The following is a 23,982-nucleotide window of genomic DNA, read 5'->3' as shown; positions in this document are numbered from 1 at the left end:
ATGTCGTCCAAGCCGCCCGAAGGTGCTCCAAAGCCACCCATGCCTCCCGTGGTTTCCATGGTAGCTCCAAAGCCACCCATGGAACCCATGCCGCCCATGGTAGCTCCAAAGCCACCCATGGCACCAATGCCACCCATGCCGTCAAGGCCACCGCCACCCATTGTGCGAATCATGGCTCTTTTTTGGATCAAGAATTCTTCACGGACAAGGTTGACATACTCCTTTTGCGCATCATTAAACAAAGATGTGTCCAAGAAGAACAAGTGCTTCTCCCATTCCAACAATTTAGCTCGCTCCTCCATGCCCATTGTCGTGGTTCTAAGTCTGACAGTAGTGTAGGGGGTACTAATGGAGAGGCAAGATCCTAGCTATGGAGTAGTTGTATACGCAAGAGATTTACGAGTTCAGGCCCTTCTCGGAGGAAGTAACAGCCCTACATCTCGGAGCCCGGAGGCGGTCGACTGGATTATATGCGTATGAGTTACACGGGTGCGAACCCTTTACACTGAGGAGGGGGGTGGCTTATATAGAGTCTGCCAGACCCCTCCGGCCCTCAGTTATGCAGGGTTTAAGATACGTTAAGGTTGGGCATTACTGGTAACGCCATACATAAAGTGCTGTGATGACAATAAAAGCTACTTAATGACCGACTGTTAGCGTGCAGAGTGACTTTAGATCTCCTGGCTGTCGAGTGGTTGGCTTCATGGTCGAGTGGTTGTCTTCATGGTTGAGTGTCCTCGAGTCCGTTGAGTGGAACGCTTCTGAGTCGATTGACAGGTGGTTTCTTCTAGAGTTGTCTTTGGGTAGGGTAGTTTGGACAGGTCCATGACCCTACCCTAGGTACATAGCTTCATCATTAGCCCCCGAATGGATCGAGGTTTGAGTGGGGAAGGAGTTGAGAACTCTTTCGACCCGTATCTTGTGCTATGAGTATGTCTTGTCTTGGATCAATGAACTTTAGGTGACGGCACCAACTTCTTTTTCAGTCACCTTGATCCATTCTTTGTATCTATCAAGTGAAGTTTTTACTTGGAGAACTCCGAGTGACAGAGTGAAGGAAATCTTTCGTCTGACGAGTTGTTCTGCAACCCGTGGATTTGGCGGGATTCGAATTTCGGGAAGCGCGCGGGCGGAGGAGGCCGCAGTAATCGGACGGGATAAGGCAGGGACGCCTCGATCTCCGCGCCACCTTTTTCACCACGTATCACGCGCGCGACTGTTGTGGGATTTGACAGGATCGCCCGAGCCTACATGTCAGCCACTCGGAAGCAGCCTTATATAAGGCGCCGGACGGGGTTTTTTGAACAGTGCGCCCTCATTTCCCCCCTCTCTTCTCCAGACTCCTCCGCCGCGCCCGCTTCTGCCTCAGCGCCGCTGCTCCGTGCGTGCCTCGCCGGCGACGATGGTGAAGGAGAAGACGGCGGCCCTGGAGCGGGCGAAGAAAGTGACGGCGAAGGCGAAGGGGAGGGGAACCAGTCGGAGCGGATCTTCATCGAGGACCGGCCTGCCGCCGGGCTGGATCCAGGGCGACTGGATCCGCTCGACAATTAGTCAAGCGCATCTCGACGACCTGGCCGATGGAGGGCTGATCCCCCATGGATCGACGTGGCTCCCGGGTAGGGAATCGGAGCCGCAGCCTCAAGAGGGTGAGTGCGTTCTCCTGGCCACCCACGTCGACCGTGGGTTTTCTCTGCCGCCCCACCCTTTCTTTCGGGGATTTCTGAATTTCTTTGGGGCACAACTCCACCACTTCACACCCAACACCATCGTGTACCTCGCTGCTTATGTGTCTTTGTGCGAGAACTTGGGTTGCCGGCCTCATTGGGGTCTTTTCAAGCACATCTTCACTTGTCGCTCCCAGACAGTGAAGAAGGCTAATCCGAGTGACGAGAGAACACACGTGATTCAGATGTGTGGGGGTCTTGGGGTTCAGTTGAGAGGAAAGAGCTCCTTCCCGACCATGATTTTGCCCGACTCCGTCCGTGGGTGGCAGTCGACTTGGTTCTATTGGAAAGACCAGCCGACGCCAGGGCAGTCGACTGGGCTCCCTCCCTTTTCCATGGAACGAGTGAGGAAGCCCTCCTCTTTGAAGGTGGTCCCAGAAGAGAAGGCGCGGGTGAAGGTGCTGGTCGAGCGTGTCGTGCAGCTCATCCACGACGGGGTGACTGGCATGGACCTCTTGGAGGTCTTCCTCCAACGATGCATCCAGCCGCCCCAAGCTCGAGATCATCCAATGTGGTTGTACTCTGGCACTGAGGACACCACTCGGATCCATTCGGAGGAGATTGACGATGCCACGCTGGAGCGGTGGATGGCGAGCATCACAGGGAACAAAGACAACCCCCGCGGGGCCAAGAGGATAGTCCCACTCGACCAATCTTACGGAGTAGATAAGGTCTGATTCTGCATTTCCGACTGTGATTCTGCTTGCTTAAAATCAACCGACTGACTTTTGTCTTCTTTGTTGTCTTCTAGGCCACGACTGAGATGTACTCGATGCCCAACGGGGCGCAAGAACAAGCTGGGGAGGGAGAGGCGAGTGGAGGTGAAAGCGAGGAGGAGGAGTGCCAATCTGATGGTGGGGGAGGGAGAGGATGACAACGGTTCCAGCGAGGAGGAGGAGGAGGAAATGGAAGTCGATCCTCCTCGCACGGAAAGGCGATCCAAGCTTGCCCACGACCCCGCGGGTGAGCGTGGCAAAGCGGTCGCGCCTGTTGTGCAGTCTTCCAAGCGCCCTCGGGAGGCTTCTCCGGCGCCGACTGAGAAAGCGCCGAAGCAGCCGAAGCCGTCAAAGCCATCGAAGGCCTTGCCCAAGATGAGAATGGCCATTCCCACTATCTCCGAGTAACAGCAGATCTTGTGTTTCCGTGCTTAGTTTCTGGTCGACTCATCGACTAACCGACTGATTTCTGAAATCTGCAGTGCTGCTACCTCCGAGACCTCCGCCAAGAACGACGACCAGGAAATGGAAGACGCTGCCACCTCCAACCCTAGTACGCTCTCTTGCATTTTCACTTTTGGTCGATTGGATTTCGTTTCTGACTCTGGATTCGTCATGCAGCTCCTCATCATGTCATTGATCTCCCTGATGATGACGACGAGGTGCCACTGAAGGCGAGGAAGAATAGAAAGGCGCCGGCTGGCAAGGCCACTCAGACTGCATCAGTTCCTGAGGTACTGGTTCAAGAAGGTGGCGACGTCACTCGGCATTCTGTGACCTTCACTGTGCCGCCGACGAGTGCCCGGCCTTCGTTGTCGACTGCTGATCCGCCCTCCACTTTCGCCACACACCACGTCCCATAGGACCAAGCGGGTGCTGCTAAGGAGGCTATACGCCAGGCGGGGATTATGAAGGAGCAGGTGAAGGCGATCCGGGAAGCCAGCCAAGCGGCTTATGATGCGAGCTCAGCCCTTCAGAGCAATGTCCAGGTTAGTTGGTCACCGCCTGTTCTGTTAGGATATGCTATCTGAAGGTTTTCTTTCTGAAGATCTTTGAATCTGTACACCCACTGGGTGCGTCGATTGATTTTTTGAACTGGTGGGGGCACACTGAGTGCACCCACTGGGTGTAGTCCCCGAGACTATGGTCGACTGCTGGCAGTCGACCGTAGTCTTTGTATTTTGAATTTCCTCATTCCAACTTCTTCAGTCGGTCTGGTCGGACCATGTCGAATGGAACCTTGGAACCGGTGGGGGCACGCTGAGTGCACCCACTGGGTGTAGTCCCCGAGACTATGGTCGACTGCTGGCAGTCGACTGTAGTCTGAAGAACTTTCCCTCTCTTTCTCTTTTTTTTGGTAGATCGTGATGAGACCATTACTGACTGCTGGCAGTTAGCTATGGTTCTGGAACCACAATCTCTTTGTTCCTTTTGGTCGACTAATCGGATCAAGTCGATAAAACTAGTGGGGGCACGCTGAGTGCACCCACTAGGTGTAGTCCCCGAGACCACTGTTGAATATTTTGATTCGACTGTAGTCTTAGAAATGTTATGGTTTTTCTCTTAGTTACTCGGAAGCAACCTCTCTTTGATAATTGTCGACTGATTCTTCACAGAAATCTTGCGAGCTTGTCGCCCACTATACTGAATTGGAAAACAAACATATCCAGCTCGACCTTGACCTGAAGCTTGTTCAGGAGAACTTCCAGAAGGCAAAGGACGAAGCAAAAGGTATGATTGGTGAGAACTTGACGACTGTTTTTATCCTTCTGCCCATTCTTGATTCTGATCTCATTGTCATTTTGTAGATAAAACGAAGGAGGCTCTGAAGAAGAAGGACCAGGAACTTGCCGAGGCACAGAAGGCGGCTTCGGACAAAACGAAGCTTGCGGAAGAGAAGCTGGCTTCAGTCGGCAAACTTGAAGAGGAAAACGCCAACCTGAAAGCTGCTCTCGACGCGGCCAACAAGTAAGTCAGCCGTCTAAAGAATGAGAAGATTGCTCTGAGTGACAAGGCTAGTGAACTGGTGGGGAAGAAGAACGATCGGGAGGCTTGTCTGGGAGGGCTCGCCAAGAAGCTTTTCATCATGCTTGAGGGTAATCTCTCCTGCCCGACTGACTTGTAGTCACTGACTTATCATAGAACTGCTGGCTTATCTTTGAGTCGTGTTTACAAAATTCTGCCAAAACTTCGAGGAAGAGACCAGTCGAGTGGAGACAGGCCTGGATCCCATCAACTCTCTTGTGAAGGACGAAACTGCCATGAACGTGCTCCGACTGGAGTCTCGTGTTGCTAGTGTGGTTGACTATCTTGCTCGACTGAAGGTTGCGGCATCGCGAATCGACACGACACTCTGGCCAAGGGAGACGCTTCAGAATGACCTCGAGTCTCTGATGACTCGACTGAATGAAGTTCCAGGTCGAGTGCAAGAATGGAAGAAGTCTTCCGCCAGGTGTGGTGCTGATGTCGCTCTGTCTTTGGTCCGTGTTCACTGCAAGGACGCACGAGAGGAAAAGCTGGCGTCCCTCAAGGTGGCCAATACCAAGAAGCATGTCTTCCAATCTTTCATGGAGACCTTCATCGCTGCTGCCACTCGGATTGCAGATGGAATCGACCTGGACCAGTTTGTCGTGCCTTCCAGTCCTCCACCTGAGGAGTAAAAAACTTTCTGTGCTTGATGCCTTAAATTTGCCTCGGAATGCCGAGTGATTTTTTAACCGATAAACTTTAACAGGCTTGATGCCTGAGCACTTCTGGACCCGTAGGATGCTATCTGAACTTGGCTTTGCCGTTGAATATGCTTGCATTTGCCTTCGAGCGAACCTTGTTCTCCACTCGGAGTATATTTTAGTGCTTGTGACGTACTCTTGCAGGTTGGAGCACAGATTGCAGTCGACCTGCGTCCTTGCGGGTCGGGATGGAGTGCACATTGTATTTGCGCCGTAGCTCCGAAGAAGAAGGTAGCAGTCGACCTGCACCTCGCTGTCCTTGCAGAGCGCACATTGTATTTGTGCCATAGCTCTGAAGGAGAAGGTAGCAGTTGACCTGCACCTCGTCGTCCTTGCAGAGCGCACATTGTATTTGTGCCGTAGCTCTGAAAGAGAAGGTAGCAGTCGACCTGCACCTCGTCATCCTTGCAGAGCAAAATGAATTTCTTAGGCTAGTACTGGACTGCAGCTAAGCCCCCGAGTGAGAGGATTACTCTCCGCTCGGTTGGATTTTCAAACACTCAGGCGAGTACTGGACTGTAGCTAAGCCCCCGAGTGGGAGGATTGCTCTCCACTCGGTAGGATTTTCAAACACTTAGGCGAGTACTAGACTGCATCTAAGCCCCCGAGTGGGAGGATGGCTCTCCACTCGGTAGGATTTTCAAACACTTAGGCGAGTACTGGACAACAGCTAAGCCCCCGAGTGGGAGGATTGCTCTCCACTTGGTAGGATTTTCAAACACTTAGGCGAGTACTGGACTGCAGCTAAGCCCCCGAATGGGAGGTTTGCTCTCCACTCGGTAGGATTTTTGTATTTGTGTCGTAGCTCCGAAGGAGAAGGTGGCAGTCGACCTGCACCTCGTCGTCCTTGCAGAGCGAAATGAATTTCTTAGGCGAGTACCAGACTGCAGCTAAGCCTCTGAGTGGGAGGCTTGCTCTCCACTCGGTAGGATTTTCAAATACTTAGGCGAGTACTAAACTGCAGCTAAGCCCCCAAGTGGGAGGATTGCTCTCCACTCAGTAGGATTTTCAAATACTTAGGCGAGTACTGGACTGCAGCTAAGCCCCTGAGTGAGAGGCTTGCTCGTCACTCGGTAGGATTTTCAAATACTTAGGCAAAACGGATTCGCAGCTAAGCCCCCGAGTGAGAGGCTTGCTCGTCACTCGGTAGGATTTCAAATACTTAGGCGAAACGGATTCGCAGCTAAGCCACCAAGTGAGAGACTTGCTCGTCACTCGGTAAGAAAAGATTTTTACAAACTTAGGCAAAACGGATTCGCAGCTAAGCCACCCACTGGGGGATTTCTCACATAAACAAAATCAACAATAATCAAAGGGAAAATTATAACACTTTTGCCTTTGATAATCAAACTACAGGAGTACTTTTTATTACATCTCACCCGAGTGAGTACTTAAGTGTAAAAGGGGCGGAGCAGATCCGCATTCCAAGCTTGTGGCTCATCAATCTGGCGACCGACATTGTAAAGACGGTATGCTCCATTGTGGAGAACTTTGGTGACGATAAAGGGGCCTTCCCAAGTAGGGGCAAGTTTGTGTGGCTTCTGTTGGTCCACTCGGAGGACCAAGTCTCTTTCTTGGAAGGCCCGACTCTTCACGTTTCTGGCATGGAATCGACGCAAGTCTTGCTGATAGATGGTTGATCGGATCATGGCCATCTCTCTTTCTTCTTCCAGAAGGTCGACTGCGTCATGCCGGGCTTGTTCTGCTTCATCTTCAGAGTAAAGCTCAACTCGGGGTGCATTGTGAAGCAGGTCACTCGGAAGAACTGCTTCAACCCCATAGACCAGAAAGAATGGAGTTCTCCCAGTTGACTGATTTGGAGTAGTCCTCAATCCCAAAAGAACTGATGGAAGTTCGTCGACCCACGCGCCTGCTGCGTGTTTGAGATCACGCATCAAACGGGGTTTCAGTCCTTTGAGAATTAGGCCGTTTGCTCTTTCTGCTTGTCCATTCGACTGGGGATGGGCGACTGAAGCGTAGTCGACTCGTGTGCCTTGAGAAGCGCAAAAGGCTTTGAATTGGTCAGAATCGAAGTTTGACCCATTATCGGTGATGATGCTATGCGGAACTCCATATCTGAATATCAACTCTCTGATGAAGCTGATAGCAGTGCCGGCATCAAGGTTCTTGATAGGCTTGGCTTCGATCCACTTGGTGAACTTGTCGACTGCCACCAGTACGTGGGTGAAGCCGCTCCTGCCAGTTCTCAGTGGTCCAACCATATCTAATCCCCAAACAGCAAAGGGCCAGACTATTGGAATGGTCTTCAAGGCTGAGGCGGGCTTGTGCGACATATTGGAGTAGAACTGACATCCTTCACACTTGTCGACTATCTCTTTCGCCATTTCATTTGCTCTTGGCCAGTAAAAACCTGCTCGGTATGCTTTAGCCACGATAGTCCGAGAGGACGCATGATGGCCACAAGTCCCCGAGTGGATGTCGTTAAGAATTATCCGACCCTCTTCCGGTGTTATGCATTTCTGACTGGCTCTAGTCGCGCTTTCTCTATACAACTGTCCCTTCATCACAGTAAAGGCCTTGGATCGACGGACGATATGTCGAGCCTCTTCTTCATTCTCTGGGAGCTCTTTCCTTAGGATATACGCGATGTACGGCACTGTCCAGTCGGGAGTGATAACCAAAACTTCCATGATCAGGTCGACCACGGCTGGGACCTCGACTTCAGTCGGATCCGTGGCACTTTTTGGCTGCGGGGCTTCCTCGGTGAAAGGATCCTCTTGAACTGACGGTGCGTGGATATGTTCCAAAAACACACCACTGGGAATGGCTTCTCTCTTGGAACCTATCTTTGCTAAATCATCAACTGCTTGATTTTTCAGTCGGGGTATATGATGAAGCTCTAACCCCTCGAATTTCTTCTCCAGCTTTCTTACTGCATTGCAGTAACCAGTCATGGCTGGGCTTCTGACGTCCCACTCCTTCATCACTTGGTTAATCCACCAAATCTGAGTCGTCATAGACCATGAGGCGGCGGACGCCGAGTGAAATGGCCATACGCAACCCATACAAAAGTGCTTCGTATTCTGCTTCGTTGTTGGAGGAATCAAAGTGAATCTGGAGTACATATCTGAGCTTATCTCCTCGGGGGGAAACCAACACTACCCTAGCACCAGAACCATTCAGCATCTTAGAGCCATCAAAGAACATGGTCCAGTGCTCCGAGTGAACTTGAGTCGGCAGTTGCTGTTTAGTCCACTCGGCGATGAAGTCTACTATTGCTTGGGACTTGATAGCTTTCTTTGCCTCAAATCTGATATCCAGGGGAAGGAGTTCAATCGCCCATTTTGCCACTCGACCAGTTGCATCTCTGTTGTGCAGAATCTCTGACAATGGGGCGTCGCTGACGACTGTAATGGTATGGTCAGAGAAGTAGTGAGCAACTTTCTTCGTGGTCATATAAATCCCATATACAAGCTTCTGATAATGAGGGTATCTTTGCTTTGACGGGGTCAGAACTTCAGAAATATAATATACTGGGCGCTGAACTTTAAAGGCTCTTCCTTCCTCTTCCCGCTCGACCGTAAGTACAGTACTGATGACTTGTCCTGTGGCTGCAATGTAAAGCAGCAAAGGCTCTTTGCTGATTGGGGCAGCAAGCACCGGCTGGGTGGAAAGCAGGGCTTTTAGCTCTGCAAACGCCGCATCAGCTTCAGGAGTCCACTCAAACTTGTCTGACTTCTTCATCAGTCGGTAAAGAGGCAATGCCTTTTCACCGAGACGAGAGATGAATCGACTTAAAGCGGCCAAGCAACCAGTAAGCTTCTGAACATCGTGCACACGCACAGGTCATTTCATTCGTAGTATAGTGGCCACTTTCTCTGGATTTGCGTCGATTCCTCGTTCAGAAACGAGAAAACCGAGTAATTTTCCACCAGGAACTCCAAATGTGCACTTTGATGGATTAAGCTTGATATCATACCTCCTGAGATTGGCAAATGTTTCAGCAAGGTCAGTCAGCAGGTCGGAACCTTTCCGTGACTTGACCACAATATCATCCATGTACGCTTCCACATTCCGACTGATTTGAGTGAGCAAACACTTCTGAATCATCCTCATGAACGTGGCTCCGGCATTCTTGAGGCCGAATGGCATGGTGACATAACAGAAGCACCCAAAAGGGGTGATGAAAGCTATTTTGATCTCATCGGGTCCATACAGATGGATCTGATGGTACCCGGAATAAGTGTCTAGGAAAGACAGTCGCTCACATCCCGCAGTTAAGTCGACTATTTGGTCGATGCGGGGGAGAGGAAAATGATCTTTTGGGCAGGCCCGATTGATATGTTCAAAGTCAATGCACATGCGAAGTGACTTCTCCTTCTTGGGGACCATGACAACATTGGCGAGCCACTCGGAGTGGTAAATTTCTCGGATAAACTCTGCTGCTAAGAGCCGAGTCACCTCCTCGCCAATGGCCTTCCTTTTCTGGACGGCGGACCGTCGCAGATGTTCTTTGACAGGTTTCGCTTTTGAGTCGACTCGTAGACGGTGCTCAGCCAGCCGCCTGGGTACACCTGGCATGTCAGAAGGTTTCCATGCAAAGATGTCCCAGTTCTCACGGAGGAACTGGATGAGCGCTTCTTCCTATTTGGGGTCGAGCGTTGTGGAGATATTAGTCGGAGCAGCATTGGGGTCGGTTGGGTGGACGTGAACCGGTTTCGTCTCACCGGACGACTGAAATGCTGATTCCGTAGCGGGCTTCTTAGCTCGCAGCAAATCACTCGGGTCTGCATTCTTCTGGTGTTCCTGCCACTCCTCTGCTACCATCTGAGCATCGGCGATCTTTGAGCCTTTCTGAAAGCACTCTTCCACCTTCTTGCGATTGCCAGTAAGAGTGATCACACCTTTAGGGTCAGGCATCTTCAATTTGAGGTACACGTAACATGGTCGAGCCATAAAACGTGCATAAGCTGGCCTGCCCAAAATAGCGTGATAGGCACTGTGGAAATCCACAACCTCAAATGTCAACTTTTCTTTGCGGAAATTTTTGGAATCACCAAAAACCACATCAAGAGCAATCTGGCCGAGTGATGCAGCCTTCTTGCCAGGAATGACTCCATAGAAACTCATGTTGCTGGTGCTGAGTCTGGACATCAGAATGCCCATCCCTTGCAATGTCTCTGCGTATAGTATATTCAGGCTACTGCCACCATCCATCAACACTTTAGTCAGTCGAGTGCCTTCAACGACTGGGTCGACCACCAGAGCTTGCCTCGCAGGGGTGGCTATGTGTGTCGGGTGATCAGACTGGTCGAACGTGATGGCAGTCTGAGACCATTTCAGATAATTGGGTGTCGCCGGAGCAACCATATTCACTTCCCGATTGATAACTTTCAGTCGACTTTTGCTTTCAACGTCAGCAAAAATCATCAGGGTGGAATTGACCTGGGGATATCCATCATCACTATCCTCTTTGTCCGACTCATTTTCCTTATCTTTGGGCTGTTTCCCCTGGAATTGCTGGATCAAGAGCCGACACTGTCGAGTGGTATGTTTCGGGTAAATGAAGTTACCCTCTTCATCTTTCTTCGTGTGGATGTGACATGGCAGATCCATCACGTCATTTCCCTCCTTGTCTTTCACCTTCTTAGGGTTCCAAGGCCCTTTGGGCTTCCCTTTAAACTTTCCTTGAGTCACGGCCAAGGCTTCTCCAGGAGCAGCTGGCTCGGCTTTCCGTTTCGTCTTCCGACTGGAGTTCCCTCCTCCGGTTTCGTGGGCGACTGACTTGTGCTTGCCACTCCGGAGCCGATCCTCTTCTTCACCACTGGCATACTTGGTGGCTATCTCCATCATTCGACTCAGAGACATGTCTCCGGTTCGACCAAATTTCAGGTTCAGCTCTCTGTACTTAACGCCTTCCTTGAAGGCGCAGACTGCCTGGTGATCAGATACATTCTCTACCGTGTGATGCAATGTGATCCATCTCAGGATGTAATCTCTCAAAGTCTCATTCGGCTTGTGCACACAAGTTTGCAGCTCTGTCAGTCCTGCTGGTCGCTTGCAAGTTTCTTCAAATGTTCTGACGAACACTCGGGAAAGATCTTCCCAAGTGTAAATGCTGCTGGGTGCTAACTGATCCAGCCATGCTCTGGCTGAGCCCTCCAACATAAGAGGCAGATGCTTCATGGCCACCTCATCATTGCCGCCACCGATCTGAACATCCACTCGGTAGTCCTCAAGCCAAGTATCAGGCTTGGACTCACCAGTGAACTTACTGACTCCAGTCGCCAACCTGAAGTTGGGAGGAATCACCGCGGCCTTGATGGCTCTGCTAAAACACTCTGGTCCTGAGACATGCACTCTGCTGCTGGTGGGTACATCTCTGTCGTGACCCTCTCGGTGAGCTCTGTTCCTGTCGACCAGACCTTGAACGATAATGGATCTCGCATCAAAGCCTGGTTCCCTGGGGTCGATTGGAATCCTTCGCCCAACACTGTGCTGGCGTCTATCATCCTGTTGCCGAGGCACGTACGATCCACCCCTTGGGGGAGGGGTGGGCACTCGACGTCGATCATCGCGATCGAATCGGTGATCATACTGCTCACGGTTCTTGTACTGATCATGCCGGTCCCCACGTCCCTCATGCCTCGGGGGCGATCTGGGGCTGTGAGCCGACTGGACTGTATTTGCGGCTACGGATCTGCTGTGAATCCTGTTCCGCGACTGCGATACAGCTGAATTTTGATCTCCTGCTGCCCGAAGTAAATCTCTGATCTGCATCAAGCCTCTGCCAGCCTCTGACTGGGAAGGCTGAATTGACTCTGCTATACGGGCCGCAGCTGCTAAATTCTGAATCGGAGTTCGATATACCTGAGTTGGTGGTGGAAAGAGCTGAAGTCGACTGGAGTCCAGAACCCGTTGCCGCGCACGCTCGTCGAGTGCTCGCTGAAGGTTCTCCAGTCGAGTGCGCTCAGCCAAGTTGGCCAAACGCGCGTCCTCTAAAGCACGAGCCTCAGGGGTTTCTCCAACGATAGGAGTGTGAAGCGCATCCATGTTCCAGCGGCGAAGTTCTTCCCTCTACAGCGAATTGACGGGCTCGGGGAGATACTCTTCATGGGCATGCGACGGATCGCCTCCGCCGTCGCCTCCTTCGGCGCCGGGAAAACGGGAGGACCGCGTGGTCCATCGACCATCAGAACCTCTACCGCTGGATCACTGCTGCCGCACTCGGATGCAGTCTCTGCGGAGCCAGTCGACAGGTCGAACAGGCCGTAGAGAGATTCGTCGGGCTCGATTGCCGCGACTTGGAGGGTGGCCGACTGGCGGGCCACCGCGTGCCTCACCCATCGCTGAAGCCTCGACCGACCGAAGCGCTTGCGCCGGCGGGAAGCAGGGAGGGAGGATGACACAACGACCGACCGATACTGGGTCGACGGTTGCCGCAGGAGGACACCGCGGACGCACGCGCGAAAGTGCGTCGCTCCGTGGACTGGGAGCGCGTCGATGTCAAGCGGAGCCTCCTGAAGCCAAGAAGAGTCGTCGGCGACAAACGTGAGCACGCCGAGATGGATCTCGCGGCCCTCAACCAAAACTCCGCCTGAAACCATGATGAAGGAGATCGGAAAAAATGCAACTTCTCCAATAAGTCGCTAAGACACCTGCCCCATGGTGGGCGCCAACTGTCGTGGTTCTAAGTCTGACAGTAGTGTAGGGGGGTACTAATGGAGAGGCAAGATCCTAGCTATGGAGTAGTTGTATACGCAAGAGATTTACGAGTTCAGGCCCTTCTCGGAGGAAGTAACAGCCCTACGTCTCGGAGCCCGGAGGCGGTCGACTGGATTATATGCGTATGAGTTACAGGGGTGCGAACCCTTTACACTGAGGAGGGGGGTGGCTTATATAGAGTCTGACCCTCCAGCCCTCAGGTATGCAGGGTTTAAGATACGCTAAGGTTGGGCGTTACTAGTAACGCCATACATAAAGTGCTGTGATGACCATAAAAGCTACTTAATGACCGACCGTTAGCGTGCAGAGTGACTTTAGATCTCCTGGCTATCGAGTGGTTGGCTTCATGGTCGAGTGGTTGTCTTCATGGTCGAGTGTCCTCGAGTCCGTCGAGTGGAACGCTTCTGAGTCGATTGACAAGTGGTTTCTTCTAGAGATGTCTTTGGGTAGGGTAGTTTGGACAGGTCCAAGACCCTACCCTAGGTACATAGCTTCATCACCCACCTCCCTCTCCTCCAATGCCACTTTCTTCTCCTCGGCCGCCACCCTCCTCTCCTCGGCCGCCACCCTCCTCTCCTCGGCTGCGGTATCTTGGTTCCTTGCCATTTTCCTCACCTCGTTGGCTTCTTTTCATGCGTTGACAATTACTTTCATAGCATTTTTGAGCTCATCATCTCCTTTTCTCTTCTTCTTTTCTTTTGCGTCTTTCTTCGTGCCATCCGGTCGTTTTGGCTTCGAGTATGAAAATGAGTTTGGTGTGGGACTTCTCTTGCCATCTTCACTTGATGCATCCTCCTCATCATCATCTTCCAAATCAATTGTTCGCTTGCGTTTTTTGCTCAAATCCAAATCATCAATATCCTCACGCTTCTTCCATTTCTCATCATCTTTCAATACTTCATAGCAATGAGGCAAGGTAAATGGCCTTCCTTTCTTGATCTTCCCCTTCTTGGTCCTCTTCTCCTCTTCTTTGGGAGCTTCAAGGGGGGCGCACGTGGCTTCATCACGGCGGGCACCGGCTCGACGCCACCCGCCGCGACATGAAGAGGCCGCGCCCGAGGCCGATGCTCGGAGGGGCTCCGGCGGAGGTGAGGCCAACGCTCCCAGCGCTAGGCTTTGCGGCGGCGGCGGCGGTGGTGAAGGGTTCGCAGTTGTAGGATGGGGTGAGGGAGGTGCCGGCGCGTGCGTCCATCGGGTCAGCTCGCCGGCGCCGGCGCGTGCGGGCCGAAGGTGGCGCGGTGGAGAGAGTGTGGCGCGAGTACTCATGTGTGCCGCGCGCGGAAGTGGGCGCCCCAAATACGCAACGCGTGATGGCGATTCGGACCGCGCGCCCAACTCTATATACCGCGCGCGCGGTTATTGCACGTCCGCTGGAGACACTCTACCGATTGCGCACGCGCTAAAATGGGCAAATTTGCGGCGCGCTTGTTTAGCGCGGCTGTTGGAGATGCTCTAAGTTCCATGCATACTCTGTTTCGTCTCTCTGAAAAAAAGACTACTCTGTTTCACAAATTGCTTGGACGACTATATGCAACTGTGACCTGTGGATGTAGTTTAGGATATCACTCCTTTGGGATATCACTCCTGCTGCTCAAGTGACTGGGCTCTGTACTTTTTATGAATCACGATATGAAAGCAAACAGGTTCAGCAGAATCTCACCTCAACCTTAGCCGTTGAAGAAAAAATAAGGCACATCCAGAAGCCTAAATTATAAAGCTATTTTGTCTTGAGCTTCAGCATACTACTATGATCAACGTGGAAAGTCCAGTGCTTATTGATCAAAGACGAAGAAACATACTAAGTGTGCACTTTCAAAGTTTCAGACTATAAGAACTGGCATTCAGTTTTGATGAAGTTTTTTTTGAACTGTAGTTTTGATGAACTTGAGCGCAAGTGTTATACTACTTTAGTACATTGTTGAGGTTTTTACTGCAGCTAGGTTTCTTCAAGAAATCTCTGAAGAAGAAACATTTCTGTGAGGGAAAATAGTTTACATGCTCCCGCTGCACATCAATTATGCTTTCTTAGTTCCTAGATTCTTGTGGATGCTTTGTTGGGAAAACAATGTGGATTGCTTTTACCATATACTGCATGTCTAACGCTGACCAAAGCAATGTATCTTGATATGAACTCAAATTTACAAGAACTTCTTGGCGGACTCAAGTTTGTATTTACCATTAAAATGCTTGTTTTAGTTTATAATTACACTGACATATTTTACAGGAATCTTCATCCAGTGATGAAGTTGGATCCCTTACAGAAAATAATTCCTTCGAAGCATCTGAAGCTAAGCTACAGAATTTTGACTCTTGTGAAATTGAGGAAGAAAATTGTTATGTGGATGATGAAGATGAAGGCTGCTATGATGATGAATATGAGTGGCCTGATTATGAATTTGACGGAAGTGACTTCAATCAGCAGCTGGATTATAAATTTGACGATTTAGATCTGCCTCCAGGTGTGGAGGCTAGTGTACCATTGTTGCAGAAAGCTATAACTGATGAGGGGCCTGGCAATTTTAAGTCAATGCCAGAAATAGAGGATGAAATTGGTAAGAAATACAGGTTTTTTAAGCAGTTCGACACTGTTGAGGATTTCTCTGATCATCGTTATGCTAAAAAACCTGTTGGAAAGGTAAAAAGCTAATGCATATTGTTTTATTTTGTACCTTCCTTTCCAGTCGGAAACTTATTTCTTTCTTTAACTACATTCCAGACAGGGAAAGAGTGGACCAAAAGAATTCAGCATGACTGGAAACTCCTGGAGAACGATTTACCAGGTCAGCTATTTCCAAGAGGAATTCTGAATATGTTCTTAGATGCTCCCCTCAAGTGAAGGACACAAATTTTAAAGCACAATGGGCATCTTTGAACCACTCATTCCTCCATTATTACTCAGTGTTGCTCCAAAATTTGTGCAAATTCAGTTCTTCTTAGGGTTTATGTTGTCTTGTTGGAGAAAGCTCTACTTTTAGCATTTTTATGTGTATTCTAAATTCACCATTTTATTATTTACTTTCACCTAAACGGTTTTAGAAAGCCTTGCAGCTCACTTCTGAATCTCTTCTGCTAAAATTGTTAGATGTGTATAGTTCATTGTGTACATCCCCATTGTATAAGGGGCTTTTCTGCACTTTCTCACACATGTATATGTAATGGCCTTTGGCCCTCAGGAAATACTAGTTGCTCACTTATCCAACATGGTATCAGATGCCAGGTTCCTCTTCCTCCCCCGCACGCTGCAGCTCCGTGCCTAGCCTCCTCGTCGCCGGCCCTCTCCTCCCCCGTCGCCGGCCACCTTCTCCGCGCCCGGCAGCTCCTGCCCACGCCCGTGCTTCCGTACCCAGCCACGTCTAGGCCCGGCCGTATCTAGGCTGCGCCCCGGCCGCGACCTCCCCGCCCGGCCGCGCCCCGGCCACGCCCTACCCGCCTGGCCGCGCCCTGGCCGCGACCTCTCAGCCCTGCTGTGGCCAGGCCGCGCCGTCGCCCCTTCAACGCGCCCCCGCCGTGCCTCCGGCTGCGCGCACAGGTCTCCCTCGCCTTCCCCCACTGCTGTCGCATCTGGCTGGGGCGGCTGCTGCTTCACCTGCTGCCGCAGGTGCAGCCCCTTGGCCGGTCCTCCTCGCCTCCCAATCTCGCCGCTCGGTGCTGGCTCGAGCCAGCGTGAGGTTCTCAGCCCCGATCCAGATCGAGGGGCGTTGACCTTATCCAAAAAAAAGAAAAAAAAGAGAGGAAGAGCCGCACAGAGTTTCGTCATGTCTTCTGCGGGCTATGTTGCTGTTCCTCGGTGCTTCGTGATCTTTGATGGCACCAACTACACTGAGTTTGTGGGCTTCATGCGCATCCATATGCGGGGCCTTCTACTGTGGGGCGTTCTCTCTGGCGAGGTTCCCTGTCCGCCCTGTCCGGTTGCTCCGGTGGCCCTTGTTCCGCCGGCACCGCCGGTGCTTGCTGCTGAAGCTTCTCAGGCTGATCGGGATGCAGCCAAGGCTCTGGATGATGCTGCAGTTGACGCTTATGATCAGCAGGTATCCGCCTACTCTGCTGCTCTTTCTGTCTACCGGGATGATCTGTCTGCCTACACTCAATGGTGCAACGATGATGCTCGAGCTGCTGTTGTTCTCACTGCGAGTGTCCTACCTCAGTTTGCTTCGGAGTTCATGGGTCTCGGCACTGTTGCAGCAATGTGGTCCTATCTTTGTCAGCGCTATCAGCCCTCTGGCGATGCCCTCTACCTCTCTATGGTGCGTCAGGAGCATGCTCTTCAGCAGGGTGACTCGTCTGTTGATGAGTTCTATTCTCAGTATTCTGCCATCTGGCGTCAGCTTGACTCACTGAGGATAGTTGTTTGTGGAACTTACCGTTGTTGTCAGACTACGTGGTCTGATTTGGAGTTTCAGAGGGTTCATGAGTTCCTAGCTCGTCTCCGCTCTGAGTTTGAGCCCAGACGTGCTCACTTGCTTGCTCGCGGTCGTGTTCCTATCTCGGAGGTGCTTGCCGAGCTTCGTGCTGAGGAGACCCGCCTTCGCTCTGCTGGATTGCTGGTGGTCCCGTCTGTGTTGGCTGCTCGTGCTCCCGTGTCGTCTGCTCGGCTCACCGCTCCACCGCTCCACCTCTCCTCCCCACACCTTCAGGGGGGTGAGTCGACCTGCTTACACTGAGAGGGGCCGGTCGCGCCGTGACACCTTCTGTGGCTACTGCTCTTGGCCAGGTCACCCAGAGTCTGATTGCCGTGAGAAGAAGCGAGACCAGCGGCGCTCCTCTTCCAGTGGGACTCCTGGATCTTCCTCGACTACGTCCCTCACTGACCAGGACATTGTGAGGCTCAAACGTCTCTTGGCCTCCTCAGGCTCCTCGTCGACTGGTTCAGCTGCTGCTGTGACTGCAGCCACTTCTCCACCACAGCAAGCATCTACACAGTCAGGTACATCTTCGTGGGTTTTGGATTCTGGAGCCTCCTTCCATATGTCTTCTGATTCTTCTGTATTATCCTCTCTTCGACCTCTTGATTCGCCTATTAATATTCTTACTGCCGATGGCACATCTCTTCCTGTTGCTAGTCGTGGTATTCTTTCCACTCCGTCCTTTTCTGTTCCAAGTGTTTCACATGTTCCTCGTCTTACCATGAATCTTTTTTCTGCTGCCCAACTTACTGATTCTGGTTGTCGTGTCATTCTTGATACCGACTCTTGCTCCATTCAGGATCGTCACACCAAGGTCTTGGTTGGAGCTGGCCCTCGGCACCGTGAGTCAGAGGGCCTTTGGGAGGTTGACTGGCTTTGTGTTCCTTCCACTGCCGCCACTTCTGCCAGCTCCCATGCTCTTGCTGCCTCTTCGTCTGCGTCCTTCCAGCAGTGGCATCATCGCCTTGGTCACATCTGTGGCTCTCGCTTGTCTTCTTTAGTTCGTCAAGGCCTCTTAGGGTCTGTATCTGGAGATGTCTCCTTACATTGTAATGGTTGCAGACTTGGCAAACAGACCCAGTTACCTTATCCTACTAGTGAGTCAGTATCTCAGCATCCGTTTGACTTAGTTCATTCTGATGTCTGGGGTCCTGCTCCCTTTGATTCGAAAGGTGGTCATCGCTACTATGTTTTGTTTATTGATGATTTCTCTCGCTACACTTGGCTCTACTTCATGAAATCTCGTAGCGAGGTTCTCTCTATATACAAACGTTTTGCTGCCATGGTTCACACTCAGTTTGCCACGTCCATTCGTACCTTTCGTGCTGACTCTGCTGGGGAGTATATCTCTCAGCTGTTGCGTGGTTTTCTAGCAGAACAGGGTACTCTTGCCCAGTTCTCATGTCCTGGGGCTCATGCTCAAAATGGCGTTGCCGAACGCAAGCATCGTCATTTGCTTGAGACGGCTCGTGCGCTAATGATTGCTGCTTCCCTTCCACCCCATTTTTGGGCTGAGGCTGTTTCTGCATCCACCTATCTCATCAACATTCAGCCCTCCACTGCTTTGTAGGGTGGTATCCCTATGAAGTGTCTCACCGGACGTTCCCCTGACTATTCCGCTCTTCGGATGTTTGGATATGTGTGTTACATCCTTCTTGCCCCCCGAGAACGCACCAAACTGACTACTCAGTCGGTTGAGTGTGTCTTTCTTGGCTACAGTGATGAGCACAAGGGCTATCGATGTTGGGATCCTGTGGGTCGTCGCTTGCGCATCTCGCGTGATGTGACATTTGACGAGTCTCGTTCTTACTACCCATGTTCTCCTTCCTCGAGTTTCTCTGTGGATGACATTTCTTTCCTGCTCCTTCCTGACACACCCGACTATGTGCCTCATGTGTCACCGCTTCCTCCGGCACCTCTCATTCCTTCTTATTCCCCACCGACACCGTCTACTCCGTCCTCCTCCTCCACCTCTCCACCATCATCTCCAGTCTGTCGCCCTCTCCCACCGTTCCCTCTCCACTATACTCGCCGATCTCGTACTGAGGATGTCTCCTCTGACGAGCCTTCCACCTCTGGTGCACCTCCTCTCACGCCTCCCCCGGTTCACAATCTTCGTGCTCGGCCTTGCCCCCCGCCTGATCGCTACTCACCTAATCGGTATGGTCTCTCTGCTATTGCTGAGCCCACTTCCTACCTAACTGCCATGACTCAGCCTGAATGGCAACTTGCGATGGCCGAAGAGCTTGCTGCTCTTGAGCGTTCTGGCACATGGGATCTGGTTCCCCTTCCTTCCGGTGTCCGTCCCATCACCTGCAAGTGGGTCTACAAAGTTAAGACTCGCTCCGATGGTTCTCTTGAGCGCTACAAAGCTCGTCTAGTGGCCCGTGGCTTTCAGCAGGAGCAGGGGCGTGATTATGATGAGACATTCGCTCATGTGGCTCACATGACCACTGTCCGCACTCTTCTTGTTGTGGCTTCTGTCCGTCAGTGGTCTATCTCTCAACTTGATGTTCAGAACGCTTTTCTCAATGGCGAGTTGCGTGCGGAGGTTTATATGCAGCCACCACAGGGATACTATGCTTCTGATGGTATGGTCTGTAGACTTCGCCGCTCCCTATATGGTCTCAAACAGGCCCCTCGCGTCTGGTTTGAGCGCTTCGCATCTGTGGTGACTGCCGCTGGTTTCTTGCCCAGTGACCATGATCCCGCACTATTTGTTCACACGTCTCCTCGTGGTCGGACTCTTCTCCTTCTCTATGTTGATGACATGATCATCACTGGTGATGACATTGATTACATTGCCTTTGTTAAGGCTCGCCTTCGCGACCAGTTTCTTATGACTGATCTTGGTCCACTTCGCTACTTTCTTGGGATTGAGATCTCCTCGACCTCTGATGGCTTCTACATCTCCCAAGAAAAATATATTCAGGATCTTCTTGCTCGCGCTGCTCTCGGTGATGAGCGTACGGTTGTGACTCCCATGGAGCTCAATGTTCAGCTTCATGCCACCGATGGTGACCCTCTTCCTAATCCCACTCGCTATCGTCATCTTGTTGGCAGTCTTGTCTATCTTGCTGTTACGCGTCCTGATATCTCCTATCCTGTCCACATCCTGAGTCAGTTTGTTTCCGCCCCCACCTCTGTCCACTATAGTCATCTCCTCCGTGTTCTACGATATCTTCGTGGAACGATCTCTCAGCGCCTTTTCTTTCCCCGCTCCAGCTCTCTTGAGCTTCAGGCCTACTCTGATGCTACCTGGGCTAGTGATCCCTCGGATCGACGCTCGCTGTCTGCTTATTGTGTCTTTCTTGGTGGCTCTCTTATTGCCTGGAAGACAAAGAAGCAGACTGCAGTTTCTCGCTCGAGTACAGAGGCTGAGTTGCGAGCCATGGCTATGTTGACGGCTGAGGTGATCTGGTTACGGTGGTTACTTGAGGATTTTGGTGTGTCTGCTACTACCTCCACTCCTCTACTGCCCGACAGTACCGGTGCTATCAGTATTGCGCGTGACCCGGTGAAGCATGAGCTCACCAAGCACATCGGCGTGGATGCCCACTTTGTGCGTGCTGTTGTGCAGGATCAGACTCTCGCTCTTCACTATGTGCCCTCTGAGTTACAGTTGGCTGATTTCTTCACGAAGGCACAAACTCGAGCGCAGCATGGGTTTTTCCTCTCCAAACTCAGTGTTGTTGATCCACCATGAGTTTGAGGGGGGTGTTAGATGTGTATAGTTCATTGTGTACATCCCCATTGTATAAGGGGCTTTTTTACATTTTCTCACACATGTATATGTAATGGCCTTTGGCCCTCAGGAAATACTAGTTGCTCACTTATCCAACAAAAATCACTACGGTTTAGAAATGCACATCGTTGTACTATTTTCATGAACTATTATTCCGTGTGCAGCGTCGATATATGTTCGTGCCTCGGAAAATCGAATGGACCTTCTCAGGGCTGTGATGATTGGGCCTCGGGGAACACCCTACCATGATGGCCTCTTCTTCTTTGATGCTCAATTCCCCGCTAGCTATCCCGCACGTCCTCCAGTAAGTATTGACACTTGATAACTTCTTCTTTGATGTATTCTCATATTTCGATTTGATTTAAAAATACCTGTTCTGGTGCTTTTGCAGGTTTTACACTATCACTCTGGAGGACTTGAGCTTAATCCAAATCTGTATGCTAGTGGAAGAGGCTGCCTTAGCCTCCTGGGCACCTGGCGTGGGGATGACTGTGAGAATTGGAACTCAGCTCAGTCGACCATGCTGCAAGTGCTAATCTCCATTCAAGCTCCCGTATTGAACGAAAAGCCGTACTTCAACGAGCCAGGATTCGAAACCGATGCCAAATATGCTAATGGACAGAGGAGGTCCTTGGAGTATAATGATACAACATTCCAGAACTCGTGTAGGACGATGTTGTACTCGCTTCGTAGGCCTCCACAGGTAACATGCTGCATAACTATCAAGCTCTTGCGGTTCTCGACATGAGTGCACAAGTGTCCATGGTTGCGAAGATTCGTCCAAAATATAACTTGCTGCATGTTGATGTTATTTTGTTAGAAGGGAAGGACAGATAACTCTAACAGTTGCTTTGCTTGTTTCAGCACTTTGAAGATCTCGCCGCCGGGCACTTCCGTGAACGTGGCCGCGCCATTCTGGCTGCATGCAAATATTACATGAAGGGTAACGAGGTTGGGTCCATGGTTCCTGATGAGGAAGACGAGGGCAAGGATCTGGATAATGCAAATGCTGAAGGGACCAGCATCTGCAATGTGGTGAAGCCAAAGAAGCATGCAAGGGCAGGTCGACCTACATCCTTCAAGGCCAAAATGGAGGTTCTGTTTGAAGAGCTCCTGATGGAATTCAACGTGAAGGGTGCTGACACCAGGAAGTTCTGTGCCGAGAAGTTGAAGAAGAGCCAGTCTGCTACTGCTTGAAGGATCCAGCTGCAGCTAGCAGCAGATATTTGTGGTTCCATAATGAAGTGATTCCATAAAAGGATGTTGGTTTCATTTCTTGCCTAACTATAGCAAATGATATGTGCATAGCTCATTTTTTTTCTCCTTTTGCCGTACAGGTCATGTGGACTTGAGCTGGAAAAAAATGATGGTTTTAGGTGCTAACTGAAGTATCCAACCCCTTTACTCTGGTGTGATCTTTGTTAGAAGGGAGAGAGGGATTGGTGGAATAGTTCGATGTATTGCTTGAGCCTCGTGGGCATATATAGGAGTATAATGATCTACTCGGAGTACAAGATAAGCCAGAACAAATCCTAGTCTATCCATCTTTCCTAATAATCACGATACTCAACATCCCCCCGCAGTCACAACGGTAACGACGCAGAAGGTGAGACTGGAGAAGAATCCGAAGGCAAGCCGACGGACACCCCCCCACACAGTCGTAATGGTCGACGCATCGTGGAGTCGTGGCTGGAGTGGAAACCAACGAGGTTGCTCAAGCAGGCGGTAGCCCTTTGTGCCGTTTGTCGATGTAGCCAAGAGCATGGGTGGTGGAGCCGTGGTCGAAGTAGCCGTGCAAAGAATGTCGTGGTCGATGTCGATTCGGGGTGGCCGGTGTCGAGGAGGTCGTTGTGGAGCCGCGGGCGCAAGGTGGCACCGAGTTAGTCATGGGCGCAGTGATGACGAGGTAGTGGTGCGCCGAAAGGATGATGGTGTTGACGAGGCATCGCGGCGGGTTTGCCAAGCCCGGGGACACATCGTGGACGAAGGCACGCACCGGTGTTGCCAGCACCGGGCATGCGTAGACGGACGAAGACGAAGTTGACGAAGCGCCGACCAGCCTTGCCAGGCCCGGGGACACGTCGTGGATGAAGGCACACATCGGTGTTGCCAGCACCGAGCATGCGTAGACGAGGGACCTGCACGAGCTGTATGCCATGTCGGAGAAGTCGAAGGGGCCAGCAGAGAAGAACTCGATGACGATTGCGGCGTCCATCGGCGCGGGGCCGATGTCACTAACGGTGGTCGGAGTAGACGAAGTGGTCGGGGTAGATGTGACGCTGGCGACGGGCTGGTGTTTGCACGAAGACGAAGGGGGTGGACAGGCAGCGGCGGTGGCTACGAAGGTAGCGGCGGCGGCGGCCAAAGAAGAGCGGTGACGACGGCTTGACGGCGGCGCGGCGGCTAGGTTAGGAGTGCGGCGGCGGTGCTTGAAGTAGGCGAAGAACCCTGACAGCATGACGAAGACCGGCGCAGACGGTGGCGTTCCTGCGCCAAGGGAGACGGCACGGCGCATACCACGGGAGGTCGACGCGCGGTGACGGCGGAGTGGATCGCGGGCCGCGGCGCTACGGCCAAAAGAGGCAACGCAGCGGCGGCGAGACGGTCGGGGCGACGGCGGGAAGACCTCGGGGCGGCGGCGGGGACCGCGGGCCGCGACGCTGCAGCCCGAAGCGGCAACGCAACGACAGTTTGCGAGTCACTGCAGCCGCGGGGGTGGCCTCAGGGCGGCGGCAGGGACCGCGTATCGCGACACTACGGCCCGAAGGGGCGATGCAGCGGCGACGCACGGGTCGATGCAGCCGTGAGGAGAACCACGGGGCGGCGTTGCTGCGGCCCGACGGGGCGACGCAGCGGCAGCCCAATGCTCGATTGGTGGAGAGGCGCGCTTAACTCGGGGACGATCTTCACGGGACACGCGGAGGCGCGCGTAACCGACGGGCCAGGTCGGTCACGCGGCTTAGATGAGGCGGATCGCCG

The 23,982-nt window shown here is 52.0% G+C and overlaps 1 protein-coding gene across 1 annotated transcript; it reads left to right on the top strand.

Moving 5' to 3' along the window:
- On the top strand, positions 1 to 22,200 carry LOC119309744 (putative ubiquitin-conjugating enzyme E2 38). Its single transcript, XM_037585675.1, has 7 exons — positions 1 to 22; positions 3,062 to 3,174; positions 15,080 to 15,490; positions 15,572 to 15,635; positions 21,168 to 21,307; positions 21,395 to 21,706; positions 21,868 to 22,200. Exons 1-7 carry the CDS (start codon positions 1 to 3, stop codon positions 22,198 to 22,200), a joined length of 1,395 nt encoding a protein of 464 aa, XP_037441572.1.
- Positions 22,201 to 23,982: the final 1,782 nt, after the last annotated feature.

Source organism: Triticum dicoccoides, chromosome 5B, assembly GCF_002162155.2.
Source record: "Triticum dicoccoides isolate Atlit2015 ecotype Zavitan chromosome 5B, WEW_v2.0, whole genome shotgun sequence".
NCBI lineage: Eukaryota > Viridiplantae > Streptophyta > Magnoliopsida > Poales > Poaceae > Triticum > Triticum dicoccoides.
Note: the sequence above shows the minus strand (reverse complement) of the source record. Positions and strands in the feature narration are given on the sequence as shown.